Here is a 16,105-nt window from a genome sequence, read left to right on the forward strand (position 1 = left end):
ATGGACTATTGTGCAAGAGCATGAATAGTGACGGTCCAATCATACCTGTACAATTTTCTTTAACGTACGTGGGCCGTGTCACAAGATCATTTGCAGTAACATTTATCTTATGCATTAGACTTTTCATTCTCTTGTCATATAGCAGGATGGATAATGGAGCAAGATCCCCAAGCATTTTTGCAAAGTCTTCATATAATAAGTTCCTAGGGGGATGGTACTTTCTTGCATAATTACTCAATTGTCTCCAATGAAACCTCAAAGCTAAGGAAAATAACCCTAACTCATGCCTAAGTATGGCATTTGGCAATGAGTTTGCCATGCCTAAAATATGTTTCCATATGTGACCTTGTAAGGAATTAAGGATTTATCAGCATCCGTCAGACACATATCAAGTCCATAGATCAAAGTTGTTTCTATCTTAAGTAGATCGAATTCTAATGCTGGGATGACAGAAACTTTGCAGAGCTTCTTGTAGATAATCTTTAACTGCAACATACGAGGTCTTGCTTTCTGATTCAGTAGCTTTTTCCACATAGCAATGGAAGCTGTATTGCACAGGTTGTACCGCAAATTACACATCTCGGAAATGCGTTCAAGTGGTAGGTCATCCAGCATCCACTGAAAGTAAGTGATCTTTTTACCCCATGCAAAGATCACAATTTTAGATTTAGAAACATTAGCATGCAAGTTATATCGATAGGCATAGCTAGCAAAGATGTGAAGTTTGTTTTGGAGGCCAAACAGCGTCCTATCGAAAAAAAAAATCATACGCGAAGGCTAACCAATGTAAGCGGAGCAGCCCCAATCTAATGGGGAAGATATTTTCCTGTGCCCAAATATCATTTATGTCACATGTGTACAGATTAAATAATGTCGATGCCAAATTGCACCCTTGTTTCACGCCGATGTAGGTAGGAATTTTACCGGTTAAGGCACCGGCTTGATTTACCCGAACTCTGTAACAGGTATTTTGATGAGATGTAGATATAATATGAATGATATATGAGGGAATTCCATACGTGGTCATTTTTGCCCATACATGATTGCAGATTTTGCAGTCAAATGCAGAGCTCTTGTCTAATGCTGCCATGTACACGGCTCCTGTATGAGCTGTCTTAAATGTTGCATTCAGCGTGGTTCCCATGTTTTTACGAAAACCTGTTTGACAGCGAGATAATACATCATGTTCTTGCAGAAACCTCTTAAGCTCCTTAAGGATTAGAATGGTGAATACCTTTTATGAGGCGTCCATAAAGGCAATGGGCCTATAGTTGGCAGGTGCTGAGGGATTCCCTTTTTTGTAAATTGGAATAATTATTGATGTACACCAGGACTCAGGAATTCGACTGGTGTTAAAGATGTTTTTGAATTCAGCTTTTATAATGTGGGACCAAAATGTCGGGTCTGACTTAAGGACGCATGCCGGAATCCCATCTGGCCCTGCTGCTTTGGAGAAATTAAGTTGAGTTATTGCCCATTGTATATCATCCACAGACAGTGCCCCAGTTGGTATATATTAGAGTTAAGAAACACAACTCCAGAGTACGCACAAGCAATTCGATATGCATCCGCCAAATTATTGTACACATGCCACAACAGAAATAGACTAACTCCTGGATGGAGTAGATTTGTTAGTACAATTTCTTATCATCGACCTGATTGACCTCATATTTTGCTTGCATAGATGGCCTATAATCTTCTGGTTATCCGCCATGTGAAGTTTATACTTGCAACATTTTATGTCACTCTTATATGTTTGTGTGATCTTGTGTTCTTTTCCAGATAGTGCTCTATTTGACAGTACCCTTAGGCATTTGTGTTTTAAACATTTAATATCGGCCACATCTACATTATAGAGATGTTTATGATGGCGATTAGTTACATCTGTTTTTTTGCTATTTGAGTTAGCACAGAATTTATCAAAGCGTTATTATGCTTTTCTATTCGCTGTACTGTACATATAATGTCTCATAATTAGAATCGTCCTCATATGCAAGTTTGTTCTTAATCTTGGACGTCAGAAACCTTCATAGGTTCATGTTCCACCATAAACAAGTAAGGGGACGATCAAATTCTAACAGTGCTAACTCCGGCGCAATTTCATGAGTGGAGCATTCTAAGGATACCCATAGCAAGATGATCAAATGATACCCTACACCAGGATTTTTAGTAGTGACAGAGTTACATAAATACAGTATGTTTGAGACTAAAAAATAGTCAATGGTCGATTTGTGTGGACCTCGTTGCCAAGTAACAGTCGATCCTGATTATCCATTTCAACTAAATGGAAATTCCATGCCGCAAAAAACTCAATCTATTTGCACCCTCTCGCTATTGAAGCATGCACATATTGTGACATGTTGTGTGATAATTTACTGCCACTTTATGTGCTCTGCCAAATCTGAAGATGGCCACCAAGGAAGGAGTTTAGGAGGACAAGTGTCATTGGCTGGGGGCAGTATGACCCAAAGGACAATGATTGGTTATAGAGGAGACCAGCAGCTTTCAGTCTAAAGCGAAACTACTTTCTTTTTACTGAGGATTCCCAGCTTGACGACGGGGAATATTCATGAGCATGTGAATCCATGAAAGACCCATGCTTGAGAACAGGAGTTACAGTTAAGTAACTTGTATCCAATTGAAAAGATTATTTTTCTGCATGGCATTTGTGCTACTTGTAAAGTGTGCTTCACTGTATTGACCGGCTGCTGGTCTACGCTTTAATTCTGAAAAGTACAGTGACCCTTGTGTTATGTTAGTGAAATTTATACCGCACACTGCTGCCATTTGCTTGTGGAATCAATGCACACTTGCACAAGACATTGCATTGCAAATATAAAAACCAAGGGACGTTATTTTGCTTTCCCTCAGGTATGTTTCGGCAAGGTTGCTCAACTTTCAGAGTGATCACCCCAAACATTGATGAAGAGGCTTCGATGATGGAAGATGTTGGGATGCAGGATGTTCATTTTAATGAGGTATGTCTTTAAAATATGTGATTGATTGCGGTTTTAAAGAAATGTTTTTTTATGAACTTTGTTACAATACTTAACACATAACACAATAAACGAATTGCTCCACATAAATTAATGACTCATTACATGTATTTTAAGGCCTGCTGACGTGTTGTTAATTTTGTTTTCAAGTAAAAATGTTCTTAGGTTTTGTTGAGACCACTTAATTCTAAAGATTTTTAAAACCTAATCCTTGTTTTTTTGTAATAAGCAATGATAGCTCATGGTTTACCACATTCAGATCAAGAAAGGTGTAAACAGCCACTGTCCTAACCTCTTGGACATCTCTAAGGAAATATAATGAAATATATTTTGTCATCCAGAATACAACGTCTGTGCATTTATTGAATGCTTTCCCAGCTCAGCACTGTGATTACCTTTTGTGAAGTCATTTCCAGGCTCCTGTTTCTTCCTCATTTACTTAGATCATTGCTCATAGTCATTTAAGGTACAGAAGGCATTGAGCAAACACTGTACTACAGACATTCCTAATCCTGATGGCAGAGGGTCAGAGTGGGAGAAAGTTTGGTGAATCCAAAGACCAGGGCCCCTTTTATTTTTCGCCTAAGAACATGGGCCACTGCAAGTCAGTTTTAGAGTAGAATTTAATCCAAACATAAGTTGGAAAACCTCTATGCATAGTTTTGTGTTTTAAAATAATGTTTTCTTTGTTTGTGTGGAACAGATATCAAATTCTGGTCGGAGAGCATGGTGTTCACAACTTACTAAGTGATAACCAGACATGCAAAATAAGGATAATTTTATCAGTTGTTTTCACAAATCTATCTAAATTGCCTAGTAAAGGTGATCTTGGCACGTCATATTTCTGAAGTATAAACTAGTAAATCTTTAACCGCAGCCTGAACCAACAGCATTATCAAAGACATCCTGTGTCTATCTCTGCTCTGAAAAGTAATCCATTAAACTGATAACATTAATGTGCTGGTTTATGCCGAGCCTGCAGTTGTTTGCTTTGTGTTTGGCTGTTGAAAACATTAATCCAACTTTCTGTGTAAAATATCTGGGCCTGCATGCTGTGTCTGGAATTTATACTGAGGCCTACAGTATGCCATTCCCAGTGTATTAGCTTGCTACACGTATGGAGAGTTTGAGTTTCGTTTGTGATTTAAATACTGTGTTCCAAAGGCCTGACAGATTCTAAGCACACCAGTTGTTTAGTGAATAAATACTAATGCAAATATTTTTCATATATAAATAATTGCAAGATGGACTAATATTGAAAATCTGTAGGTTTGTTATAAACGCTGGAATTTGTGGTCAAACAAAATGTGCTCAGCAACCCACTATTTATGCACAGAGCTTTGCATTTCTCTGAGGTCTGAAGTTTAAGGCTACAAAAGTTGACATCAATGCAACTTTGTCACATCACTTAATTGAAAGGCTGCCATTCCGGCACAGTGCCCTTTCAAGAACAGATATGTTTTGTGGGAATGACTGGGGCAAGTTGTCTCCAGAGGCTCTGGTAGGTTTACTGTAGACCCTTGAATGAAGATGAAGAAAGAAAAAGAGCCTGTGTGTGTCTTCAACTCATGGGAAATCCTCTTTTGTGTAAAGATCATTAGTAGTATAAGGGTTCAAACTCGCCTCCTGAGAGCAAAATTTCACCTGATGTAGATCCCAGGGGTGGTCTTCATCTTATAAGGATGGCTGTTCAACTACATATTCAGCTATTTTTAGTCAATTTTCGGTTATCCTGCATCCTCAGATAGTCAGACTGACCCAAGGTTAGCATCCATGCCCTTTCCTACTTTCTGTCAGGTTCTTGTATCGGCTACATTATGACTGGGGCATCAATCCTAAATGAAGCTTTCCAGAAGCAGTGCCATTATCATTCCTCCCCTATCTTCAGCCATTTCCATCACAATATATACATATATATATACTGCAATTATTTTAATAATTTTGCTGCACTGTGTTTTTTTTCAGTGGATATAAATGTAAACACAATAGAACACGTGGCGTAGAAGCGATCTGGAGATTGAGGACCACAGAATATCAGTCCTGCTGCCTACTTACTGTTAGAATAATATGATCTGACTGAAATGAATTAACCTATCCTTATTCTGAGGGTTGCATCAGAAGGAACTCCCATTCCAGGTCTCACCATGGTATCCTGGGGATTTCATGTAGCCTTGCAGAAGGAAGACCCAGCTCAAAGAAGGTGGACAACCTTGGTCTCTTCTGCTATTGCTTTCAATAAGAACTCTGTTCCACAATGACCAACAGCATGACAGAAAGCATTCAAAGAACAGCAAGGGACTGGAGCTTGTGTCTATTGAGTGTAGCACTAAGACACCATAACAGGAATCCTCACTAATCCCAAGACATCTCTTTTCATTAACTAACGTGCTTATCTCTAAACCTCATACCACTTTACAGTACACATACAGACCACATAACAATCATCAACTTCATCATGCCTAACAGTAGCACGTTTACTTTATGTAACCATGGTACAGCTCACTTCTTTAACTCTATCGCGCAAGCTCCCCACATCCGCCCTCCAAGGTAGATGCCAAACAAATTTTGCTGCATTGTGATTTATTACATTTTCAGGCTCTCCTTTCGGGATAAACACATATCCAAGTGTCACAATCAAACCACATAGAATCATATGTGCACTTAGGGATCTGGTACATCCACTTTGCACACCAACACCCTAGGAGGCATGCCTGGTCAAAGGGGGTGAGGAGGGCTCAACCCCCAAAGCTCCCTTCTGGTGCCTGGGTACAGGCAGGGTCCCTCCCAGCCCCTCCTTACCTGAAGTTGCAGCAGTGGAGTCGCAGAGGGGGAATTCCGGAGAAGCGTTAGTGGCAGTAGCATCAGTGCTGCAATGAAGCTGCAGCATGATGATGCTGTTGCCAGGAAGGACTGGGCTCACACAGCAGCCAACAAGATGCCGCCCAGAGGAGAGGCCAAGCCGCAAAGTGGCCCGGCACTCTCCCGTGGGATGCTGCGGTCATGACATCACTGGCAGGGACCATGCCAGAGGAGGGGGCGGCGGAGTAAGCATCTGGAAAGTCACTGTGCTTTGGCCAGCACAGTGGTGCAAGACAGCACTCCAGCAGACCTGGTCTGTTGCAGCCTGTGTATCAGAAAGGAATCCACTATGCCACCATGGAAATGTATTTTTAAATAGAGGTCTCACGGCAGACCGAACCTTGGATCCCAGTATCCCATGAGGTATGTGTCAAATTAAGATGGGCCTGCAAAAAGGTCCTGTCAAAGGGAACTGCAGCCCCGTAGGGGCTAGTTCCTTGGCCAAGTGAGAAATGCAGCAGGCCCACATTGTGAAGGGTCTGGGATTGCAAGCCCCTCCCCAGGCCCTTCCCTTCCACACCCCAGGAACCAAGGTAAGTTATTGTCCAAGGTAAGCAGCCAATCCCGGTAGGGGTGATGTATTTAAGTAAGGGTGTGTTAGTGGTTTAGGGTGGGTTAGTTTAGTGAGAACAGGAGGTGGAGGAGGATGTCTGAGAGACCAGAGAAGGAAAGTGCAACAGGCATTTCGGAAGCGTTGGAGAGAGAGAGGTCCTGGGGTGTTTGAGCATGAAATGAGTTGGGTAGGACTAGAGTAGTGGAATAGAAGTGGTATTAGTAGGTGGTAGAGATAGTGGAAGGTGGTAGTGAGAGTCGGACACAGGAATAGCAGTAAGAGACATGGTAGTAAAAGTACAGGGAAGTAGTAGTAGGAAAAGAGTGGTGGTGGTGGTAGAGAGGTGGCAGTGATGGGAAGTTGCATTGGACTAGAAACAGGAAGGTCATAGTACTGGTGAAGGAGTAGTTGGGGACAAGGAAGGAGAGGAGTGGGCAACACCGGAGGAAGTAGGCGGTAGTGACTGTAGTGAGTGGAGGAGTTAAGAAATAAGAAGAGGAGTAAGATCAAAGGGTGGAGGTAGGAAGGTGGATTGTGAGATTTGAGTGATAGCAGACGGTTTGGAGAAGAACATTGGGGCCCAGTGTAGGAAAATGGACAGGCAAGCTTGTGAGGGTTTGGCGAATAGGTGATACAGGGGTGGAAGAAGGCATCATCCCTATCCCCCTAAGAACACTAAGCATAATAGGTTAAGGAAAGGATAGAAGACCCCAAGGGAGACAGGTAGCTATCGGCTCATGGAACAACCTATAAGTACAAACCAGAAGCAGACATACAGGTGACACTGTTCAATAGAACTAACATCCTGTTACGAAAACCTTGGCAATGGAGGAGGGAGATGCAGGGGAAGTCGAGCTAGTGCAGGACTGTCCTAGCACCAGCACCCCAGAAGCCCCAGAAATCGCCCAAATCCATCAATCAGCCTGTCTATTTAAGTTCAACAAACACTCTTGGACCTATATTCTGAGTCGTGGTTATTTGTGGCAACCCCCTCTCCCCGCTCCTCCCCCCACCCCCTAAAATCATAGGAGGAAGACCTTTCTTACAGAATCTCGCTAATCAGTGGGAATTTAGTCCATACTCTAGGCTTAGCCTTTTTGGGTTAATGTTCTCTCAATTCCACCAGATTTGTATCAAACTGAGTGAAATACAAAAAGTTCACTATTTGCTATTTATAGGTCCTTGTCTCTTGCACAAGACAAGAATCATTCTCCACATTTATTTACTTTTAATAGTTATGTATAGCACCTAACCTGTTGCCTTACTACCACTTCATAGTCTTGGGTTACAGGTAATTTTCTATACTCTGTGTTTTGTGCCTTTTGTGACTGAGTCTCCATTGATGAGCTGTGGTGGAGGCATAGGTATCTCTGTGTGCTGAGGGGAAGTCACCTGTCATGTGATGCAACCCCTTGAGGTGGTGTACGGAACATCCCCTGAGTTCACCTTATCAATCCCCAGTCACACTATATATTCCACAGTCAATCCTTCATGGAATGATCATAGTATATTCCTCAAGGGAATATACAGAATAAGGGAAAGTACCCATTACTACTGCCCACTGAGCGGAACAATATCCTGTGGAAGAACCCTTGAGAAAATCAGTCTCAGGAAGGGTTTTGCATTAATGCAGTGAATGCGCCACTTGCCCCGTTCATGAACCGGCTAATGGAACCTCATTCCTTAAGGCACCTCAGGTGCACAAGCTCTAAAGTGGATTATGGAACAGACCCTGATGATAAACGTGCACCACAGAGCATGTACACTCCAGTCGAATATCCTGGTAGCAAGTGAGCGAACATACAGTCTCAGAAGCCAGAAGCCAGAACGCAGATCTGCCTAGCTGCCGTGCCTGTGCCTGATCCATAGAGGGTGGGCAGACTCTTTGAACTCTCTGACCTTATGGACTGGGTCACTGGTTGAATTGAAGAAACCCACATCTCACCCTAAAGGAGGAAATGGAGCATGTACATAAAGAGGAGGTGGAACCGTTAGGCATGCAACAGTCAATCAAACATATACTAATGGTGACTCAGATCGACTAATCTGGGATCTCATTGAAACCCAAGCCGACACAAAAAGAGGAACAAACCTCCAGACAGTAACAGAGTTAGTGCAGCCTTCCAGGTAGTTGGTGTTATAGTAGTGAGTGGAACAGAAGGGGGGAGCTGTAGGTGGTAAAGACAAATATTGCTGACGAAAGAGAGCAAGGGTCTCGCATTTTGGAGGTGATATTCCAGGTCTTGATGGTACCTGCAAAACCACCAGAGCTAAAGAAAAAGCTTTAAAACCGAGAAGCTAACCAAAGGCCCGGAGGGCTGTAAATATTGCAGACTGAGAGGACCCGGGTAAGTGGACGAAAATCCTGTGGAAAGAAAGTGGTATGCTGTGCAGACCTTGGGGGGCAGGGGGATGTGAGGGAGGGGGCGGTCTTTCCCTGGAAGGAGTGCCACATAACTTTGAAAGGATCCTCTTTCACTGAGTTACTCCTCCATCCTGATGCTTTTTGTATACATTTTCATTTTTGTGTTTTATCAAAAAGACCTTAAAGCCTGTAAGCTTTTATCCAACCCATCACTAACACCCTTGTGACTGGGGCTGACAAAAACTACTAGCCAACAGGAAAGGCCAAGTGGCATTCTTCCACTCACCTTCCAAGTAGGTTGTCCTTCCATATGCTACTGTATGCTTTTTGTACTCGCCCAAGCCAAAAATGTGTAATTCTCGTAGATGGCCTCCTCCCACAGATTTCTCAACTTCTGATATCTCATTGGCGCAGCTGGCATCAGAACACATTTGTACCCCATCAGAGGGGGGTTTGTGCCCGTTGGTGTCAACCTGGTCCTCGTGTCCATTACTCTATGCCGGAATTGACAATTCTGTCGATGCAAAAAGGAGGCACAATACCCTGTGACATCAGTTCCTTCATTCGAAGCACTCAACGTGCTGTGTCTGGGTTTGTCTTTTGCTCCGAACATTTTCCAACTGCAACATCATGTCGACTTAAAAAATGTCTGTTTTGAAAGGCTGCAGTTACTGTAGTTCGAAGATGTCCATCATCGATCCACATAAGATCTACATATGGAGTTTGGAAACCAGCACAACATCTTGCACTGTGGCCCCTGTCAGTCCAAAACACCCTCCAGGAGCCGGTCTTTGGAGGAGGATAGGTATCAGATTTTCCGGCACATGAACAAGACCCCTCTGAGGGGAATAAAGGGCGCTGAAAGGCCCACAAGAAGCATCGTAAGAGGTCTCACTCATGGAGTGAGTTGAGACATTGCTCCCTCATCACACCAACAGAAAAGAAAGCATCGATTTCAGAAGGACACTAGCCATGACGATTACTCCAGGTCCCCGAAGCAGGTAACTTGCCAAATGGCACGCTCCTCAGCTGAGGAGTGGAAAAAATTTAGGAATAAAATGCTAGATATTTTCGCGGAGGCGCCAGCAGCCCAGCCTGCAACATCGACCTGCACACTGCCTCCTTGCCCCCCAATCCCCTGTCAAGCTGTCGGGGTCCCACAGGAGAGCGGCCTCAGGGCTCGGACCCCATCTCAGCAAAAAGGAAAATGGCAGCTGAGTCATCAGTACCAAACCTGCAGAGGCACCGTAAAAACCCCCAGCACCAAAGGGACCAGAGTCATATTTTCTCCCCTTGCTGCCCAACATCAGTGAGTATGTGCCAATTTGAAGACATAGGTACTTTCAAACAACTCAAGCAGTTTACAACCAAGAACTTCAGTAGATACCCTTCGGCTTTGAGCCGATGTATCAAGTGGCAGATTGGTTGGATCCGACCCCACTCGACATAAACAATTTCCTCCTTGGAGAACCGGACCTAATAGACCTGGCCTTGGACATTAGGAATGCGAGTGGCTTAAACATGTCATTGGATCTGGAAATGTTGGAAGGCTTGCCATACAAGCACCCAAATGCAGCCTTTCGAATAACGATACAGAAAGTAGTTATGATATGATATGGCATTTATAACACGCCTATGCACAAGTGCTTCAAGGCGCGACGAGGCAAGGGAGGACAGACCATGATCCTACTAGGCCAGGTGTCATTCAGATCGCGCAAGTGTGTGGGAAGGGGGCAGGGACAGTGCCTTACAAGATTATAACAATAAGTAAGTAACGGCACGCGTGTGGCAAGTGCATGACTAAGTGCGGACATCAGGTGTCAAGGGCTGGTAGGGGGACTGTAGGGATACAGAAACAGTGCCTGAGTGCGGGGTTTGCCCAGTGGGCCGTGCAGGTGTGTGACGCTGGCTGGGGAGTGACCTGGGCCCGAGATCAGACGGTTTCCAGGTAGCCAGTGTAGTTCAGGTTTCAGCCAGGAGGTCAGCAGAGGAGAGGAGGAGAAAAAGCAGCAGCAAAGAGAAAGGTTTAGAGGTGCTTCCGGAACCAGAGATGGTTCTCCTCAAGTTTAAGGGAGGCATGGAGGCTGTTCCATAGGCCAAAGAAAGAAATCTACCACCAACTCGTTGCTTGAAGAAGCAGCTGACCCTGAGGGATTTGGAGGCGGATGAGCAGAGAGCTCGAGAAGGAAGATATTTACGAAGGGAGAGTTGAAGGTATTGAGCACCCAGGCCCCAGGAGGCCTTGTGGACTATGCAGAGGGTTTTGAACTTAATCCTCGAAGCCACTGGGAGCCAGTGCAGAGATTTCAGTCCTGGAGAGACTCGATCCCTGGGCTTGAGGCCAAGGACAAGTCTTGCAATCCTGTTTTGTATAAGTTGCAGAGGGAGCAGTGTAGAAGAAGGCAGATTTAGAAAGAGGCTGTTGCAATATTCCATCCTAGAGAGAACCAGAGCTCTGGAGACGGTGAGCTTCTGGGGGAAGGAGAGGAAAGGAAAGTTCATTGCTTGGGGCTCAGAGTCCCATCTAGACAAATACAGCAGTTTAGTTTGACTGGATTCCTAGACGGGCAACCCTGAAGGGAAGTGGTTCTCCTTTTTAATCCTGCTGTCGCAGACCCCATCATGTCCATCTGGAGCATACCATGCTAGGTGCCAATGGCAACCCACTATTGTGTGCATTGGCAAAGTAATCGCATTGCCTCTGGACAGTAATATCGGAGCACTGCTCAATACTTCTTTGAAGGTAAGTGTCATGGTGCAAGCACCCAAAACCCTGAAACTGGTTGGGCCATCCTGGACTTTGGCCTCCTTGGGGGCTTATCAGGCCCCAGCAGGCTCACCTGGACTCGGTCCTGATGCCGCTGGTGGCAGGCTCATGGAGGTGTTAGCTACATGGTCCATTAACTTGGCTCTGAGAGGCTGAGCCATTCAGTTCAGGGTGTGGCCTGGAACTACTTTACCTGAGAGACGGGATACGGAGAAGAGGACTATTTTCTTGGAACTACTTGCAAGGCTATTTAAACTGCACCCAGCAATCTGAACATGCTTTGCGTTATTCTGCACTCCTGCAGCGTAACGCTCACCGTGTCAGATCAGCTCTTGCTTCCTTCTGCCAGGCCCGTCCAGAGTTATTTAAGCATCGAAGGCCTTACCTGCAGTACATCCAGATCTCATCTCCTGCTTTCCCATGGACCGCCGCATCTGCAGAGCAGAACGAAAAGTACCCTCTCGGGTAGCTACTAAACTGATCGGCCCGCTCCAGGAACTTCATCGGGCAGTTCTTCACTCAGCAGCGCGCAACAGCTCGTCACCGTCACACAGAGCTTCCATTCTTCTTCCTGGAATCGCGCCGTACCTGCTGAACAGAAAAAGACAAGCAGGTTAGTCGCACGTAGCAAAGGAAAGCTAAAGAGGCGAACATTTGCGCGCCCAGCACAGCTCTATACTTAACGGCAGGAATCCTGAGCATCATTGTCAGGAGAGTCATCCATCATCCGAAGGTTGCTTAAAAGCCGCACCTGTAAGACAATAATGGACATTAGTTATCTTGAACAGAAAGACTTAAAGGCAGTTATTCCAAGGAGTTATTGGAATAGAGACTTACCTGCTTACTCCCGGGCCTTCTACTTCAGCAACCTCCTTCGGATCAGTGACGTAACTTGATACAGGAAAGACTGTGAACCGCAGCCCTGCCAGAGTGTGCAGGACAGAAAGCTTGCCCATTAAAAAACCGAGGTGAGCCAGAAGAAGTGAAGGAAAGATCGGGAGGAAGAGAAACCACTGACCAGCTCCCTTCGGTAGCTAATATCTTGTTTCGACTTGCAGGCGAACATCTCCTGAAGCAAGGACTAAGGGGAGACACAAGCTAGCATCTCCAGTCAAGCAGAGCAGCATCAGGACAGACATCACCCTACGCACACGAGCACGCCCCCGTAGAGACCAGGTGAGTGTGACAGAACGCAAAACCTTACACAAATTCTCTACCTGGGCGTCATGGAAACCTTGGAAACTGATCAGCTAGCTCAGCTTTTGGGGGAACTCAGGGCCGAGGTCCATTCGGCTAGACGGGAAACCAATGCCTTACGAAGAGAACTGACATCTAGCCAAGGACCGCACCGACGATCTCGCCAGACAGCTGCTCCAGTCACAGGCGGGGCAGACGCCGCTACCCGGGGTGGGGTCAACGGTACCCCCCGCATCAAGCAATCCAGTTCAGGTGGTCCTCCCAGGAGCTGTACCCTTGGCACCCCAGAACGATTCGCTGGGGATCCGAAAAGGTATGCAGTGTTTATGAACCAATGCCGTCTACATTTTCTATGCAGGCCAGGAGCCTTTCCAAACTACCAGTCCAAAGTGGCTTTTGTACTTTCATATCTTAGTAGCAGTGCTGCTGACTGGTCGGTACCGCTGGTCAGTCGGGATGATCCATTTTGCGAGACTTCCAATTCCAATTGGATATGGAGAAGCTGTTTGCCCGGCGTTGTCAAGGTTAGGCATTAGATAATGAGCTTTTGTCTTTGCGTCGGGGCAATCAGGATTTGTTAACATACATCGCGACCTTCACCAGACTGGTTGTGGAAACTGATTGGCCGGACGACAAGAGAACAACGCTTTTTTATGGTGGTCTGAGAGGGGAGTTAAAGGACGTTTTAGCTCAAGTGGTTAACCCGCCCAGGGACTGTGCTGAGTACATAGACTTGGTAGTCCAGCTAGATCACAGACTGTAGAACCGTAAGGCAGATCGTGCTAGAATTGATTCTAGAGTATTTGTGCGCCCCAAGGAAAATTCCTCCAGGGCCAACAATGTGTCAGAACCCATGCAAATCGGGGGAGTACGAGGGCCGTTAACCAAGGCCGAAAGGGATAGGAGAAGACAACAACAGTTGTGTTTATATTGTGGTTCAGCCAGCCATTTCTTCAGAGAATGCCCAGTGAAGCCACCCAAAAAGGCAGTAGGAGTCGCTGGTAAGGTTGAAACCGAGACTGAACCGGAAAACTTCTCCGCCAGGCAGGCGTAAAGGTCCGCTTACCGAGCGAGAAGGACTCCCAGACCTCGCACCTAGTTTTGCCTATGGTCCTTATAAACCACCAGCAACTGTCTCGAATGCATGCAGTCAGAGCATACATTGACAGTGGAGCCATTGGAAATTATATGGATCAAGAATTGGCTTCAAGGTTGAACCTTTCCCTTTGCGAAAAGGCAACAACAGACTTAGTCATCACAGTCGAAGGAACTGAAATAGCTTCGGGTCCGCTAACACACTCTACGACTGAGATGACTCTTTTATGCGAAGACGGTCATCGGGAAACCATAGTGTTTAATATAATCAAGGCCCCACAATTTCAGATAATTCTGGTTATGACATGGTTGGAATCACACAATCCTTGCATAGATTGGCGTGCCAAGAGGCTGACCTTTTCAGTCGAATGTGTTCAAACTTGTTATCCAACTAAAGGACCTTTGGTCACTGGAGCGACAACGATCATGAAACCAACCAACTCTCTACCTCTGGTATATCAAGACTATCAGGATGTATTCCAAAAGGATCAAGCCAACACACTGCCCCCTCACAGGTCGTATGACCGCCAGATCGACCTAGTACCAGGAGCACAGATTCCGTGCAGTCGAATCTATGCTCTTACAGAACCCGTGAACCTGCATTTGAGAAAATATTTAGACCAGTATCTGGCTAACGGTTTCATCCGCCCATCCATGTCCCCGGCGGCTTCACCGTTATTCTTCGTGCCTAAAAAGGAAGGTGACCTTAGGACTTGCATCGACTACCGCGCATTGAATCAGGTCACTGTTAAAATCCGTTACCCGTTGCCTCTGATTCCTGACTTATTGGATCAAGTTAAAGATGCCCGGATTTACACCAAGTTAGACCTCCGCGGAGCTTACCACCTGGTACGGATCAGGAAAGGGGACGAATGGAAGACCGCTTTCTGCACCAAATACGGGCTATTTGAATACCAGGTGATGCCTTTTGGCCTTTGCAACGCCCCAGCGGCATTCCAATATTTCATGAACAATGTTTTGCGAGAAATGATTGATGTGTGTGTCGTAGTATACATCAACAACATTCTGGTATACTCCCGTTCAGAGCAACCACATGTGAAACATGTCCGAGCAGTTTTGGACAAACTTCGACAACACAAACTATTTGCAAAGTTGGAGAAATGTTTTTTCCATGTTACTGAGGTGGAGTTCCTCGGATTTGTCCTAACCCCTCATGGTGTGTGCATGGATTCACGAAAGGTGGATGCCATTCTCAACTGGCCGTCGCCAACCTCCATTAAAGGAGTTCAGAGAATGCTTGGATTTGCAAACTTCTATCGTCACTTCATTCCAGGATTCTCGCAACTAGTGCACCCCATCACCACTCTGTTGCGCAAAAACAAGTGTTTTCAATGGTCCGGAGAAGCTGAGAAAGCCTTCCAGGAACTAAAACAAAGATTCATCTCAGCCCCGATCTTGAAACACCTCCATCCAGATCTACCGTACGTGGTCGAAACGTATGCTTCCAGCCTGGCAATGGGAGCAGTCCTTTCACAAAGGGATCCCAAAACGGGTCAACTGCACCCAGTAGCCTTTTGGTCACGGAAATTTACAGCTCCCGAGCTGAACTATGCTATTACGGACAAGGAACTGTTAGCCATCAAGGCGGCCTTCAAAGCCTGGCGATATTACCTCCTCGGAGCTAGACACACCATCACAGTAATTACCGATCATCGCAATTTACAGAACCTGAAGATGGCAAAAGCCCAATCATCTCGCCAACTCCGATGGGCATTATTTTTTGCTGAGTTTGACTTTGTAATTACCTACAGACCTGGCTGTTGAAATGGCAAGGCAGACGCACTGCCCCGTATAGGAGTAGACGAGGAAAACGCCAACCCCGACCCAGTGCCTATCATTCCTGGTGAGAAGATTCTTGGGATTACTACGTCTCTAACATTAGAAGACTTTCAAGAGAGTATCTCTCATATCATGGATTCCGACACCCTAAGGGATTGGCCGACCAAAAGTCCTCACCACTCGGTCACAAACCAACTACCCTATTTTCGAGGACGTCTCTATCTACCCAGCAGAGAACTTCAGGAAAAAGTAATCTCCCATTACCATGACTCATTAGTAGGTCATCCTGGAATGGCAAAAACTGAAGCCAAGGTCAAACGACATTTTTGGTGGCCGACATGGCGTAAGGACACCAAGCCGTTTGTGCTATCCTGTGGAGTTTGCGCTCAAAACAAGGCCCAAAAAAAAAAAATCACCAGGCCTGCTTCAGCCATTAGACATTCCACCAACACCTTGGCATACACTATCTCTTG

At 45.4% G+C, this 16,105-nt stretch overlaps 1 protein-coding gene across 9 annotated transcripts in view; it reads left to right on the forward strand.

The window, feature by feature from the left end:
- The window catches only part of DOCK9 (dedicator of cytokinesis 9), a 2,709,375-nt gene that overhangs the window by 2,310,667 nt on the left and 382,603 nt on the right, over nucleotides 1-16,105 (forward strand). For all 9 annotated transcript variants that reach the window (XM_069639825.1, XM_069639823.1, XM_069639827.1 and 6 more), the window contains one exon: nucleotides 2,872-2,978. In XM_069639825.1, coding sequence (XP_069495926.1) covers nucleotides 2,872-2,978 — 107 coding nt within the window. The remainder of the gene's footprint in view (nucleotides 1-2,871; nucleotides 2,979-16,105) is intronic.

The sequence above is a fragment of the Ambystoma mexicanum genome, chromosome 7q (assembly GCF_040938575.1).
Source record: "Ambystoma mexicanum isolate Mex_15411 chromosome 7q, UKY_AmexF1_1, whole genome shotgun sequence".
NCBI classification, from domain to species: Eukaryota; Metazoa; Chordata; class Amphibia; order Caudata; family Ambystomatidae; genus Ambystoma; species Ambystoma mexicanum.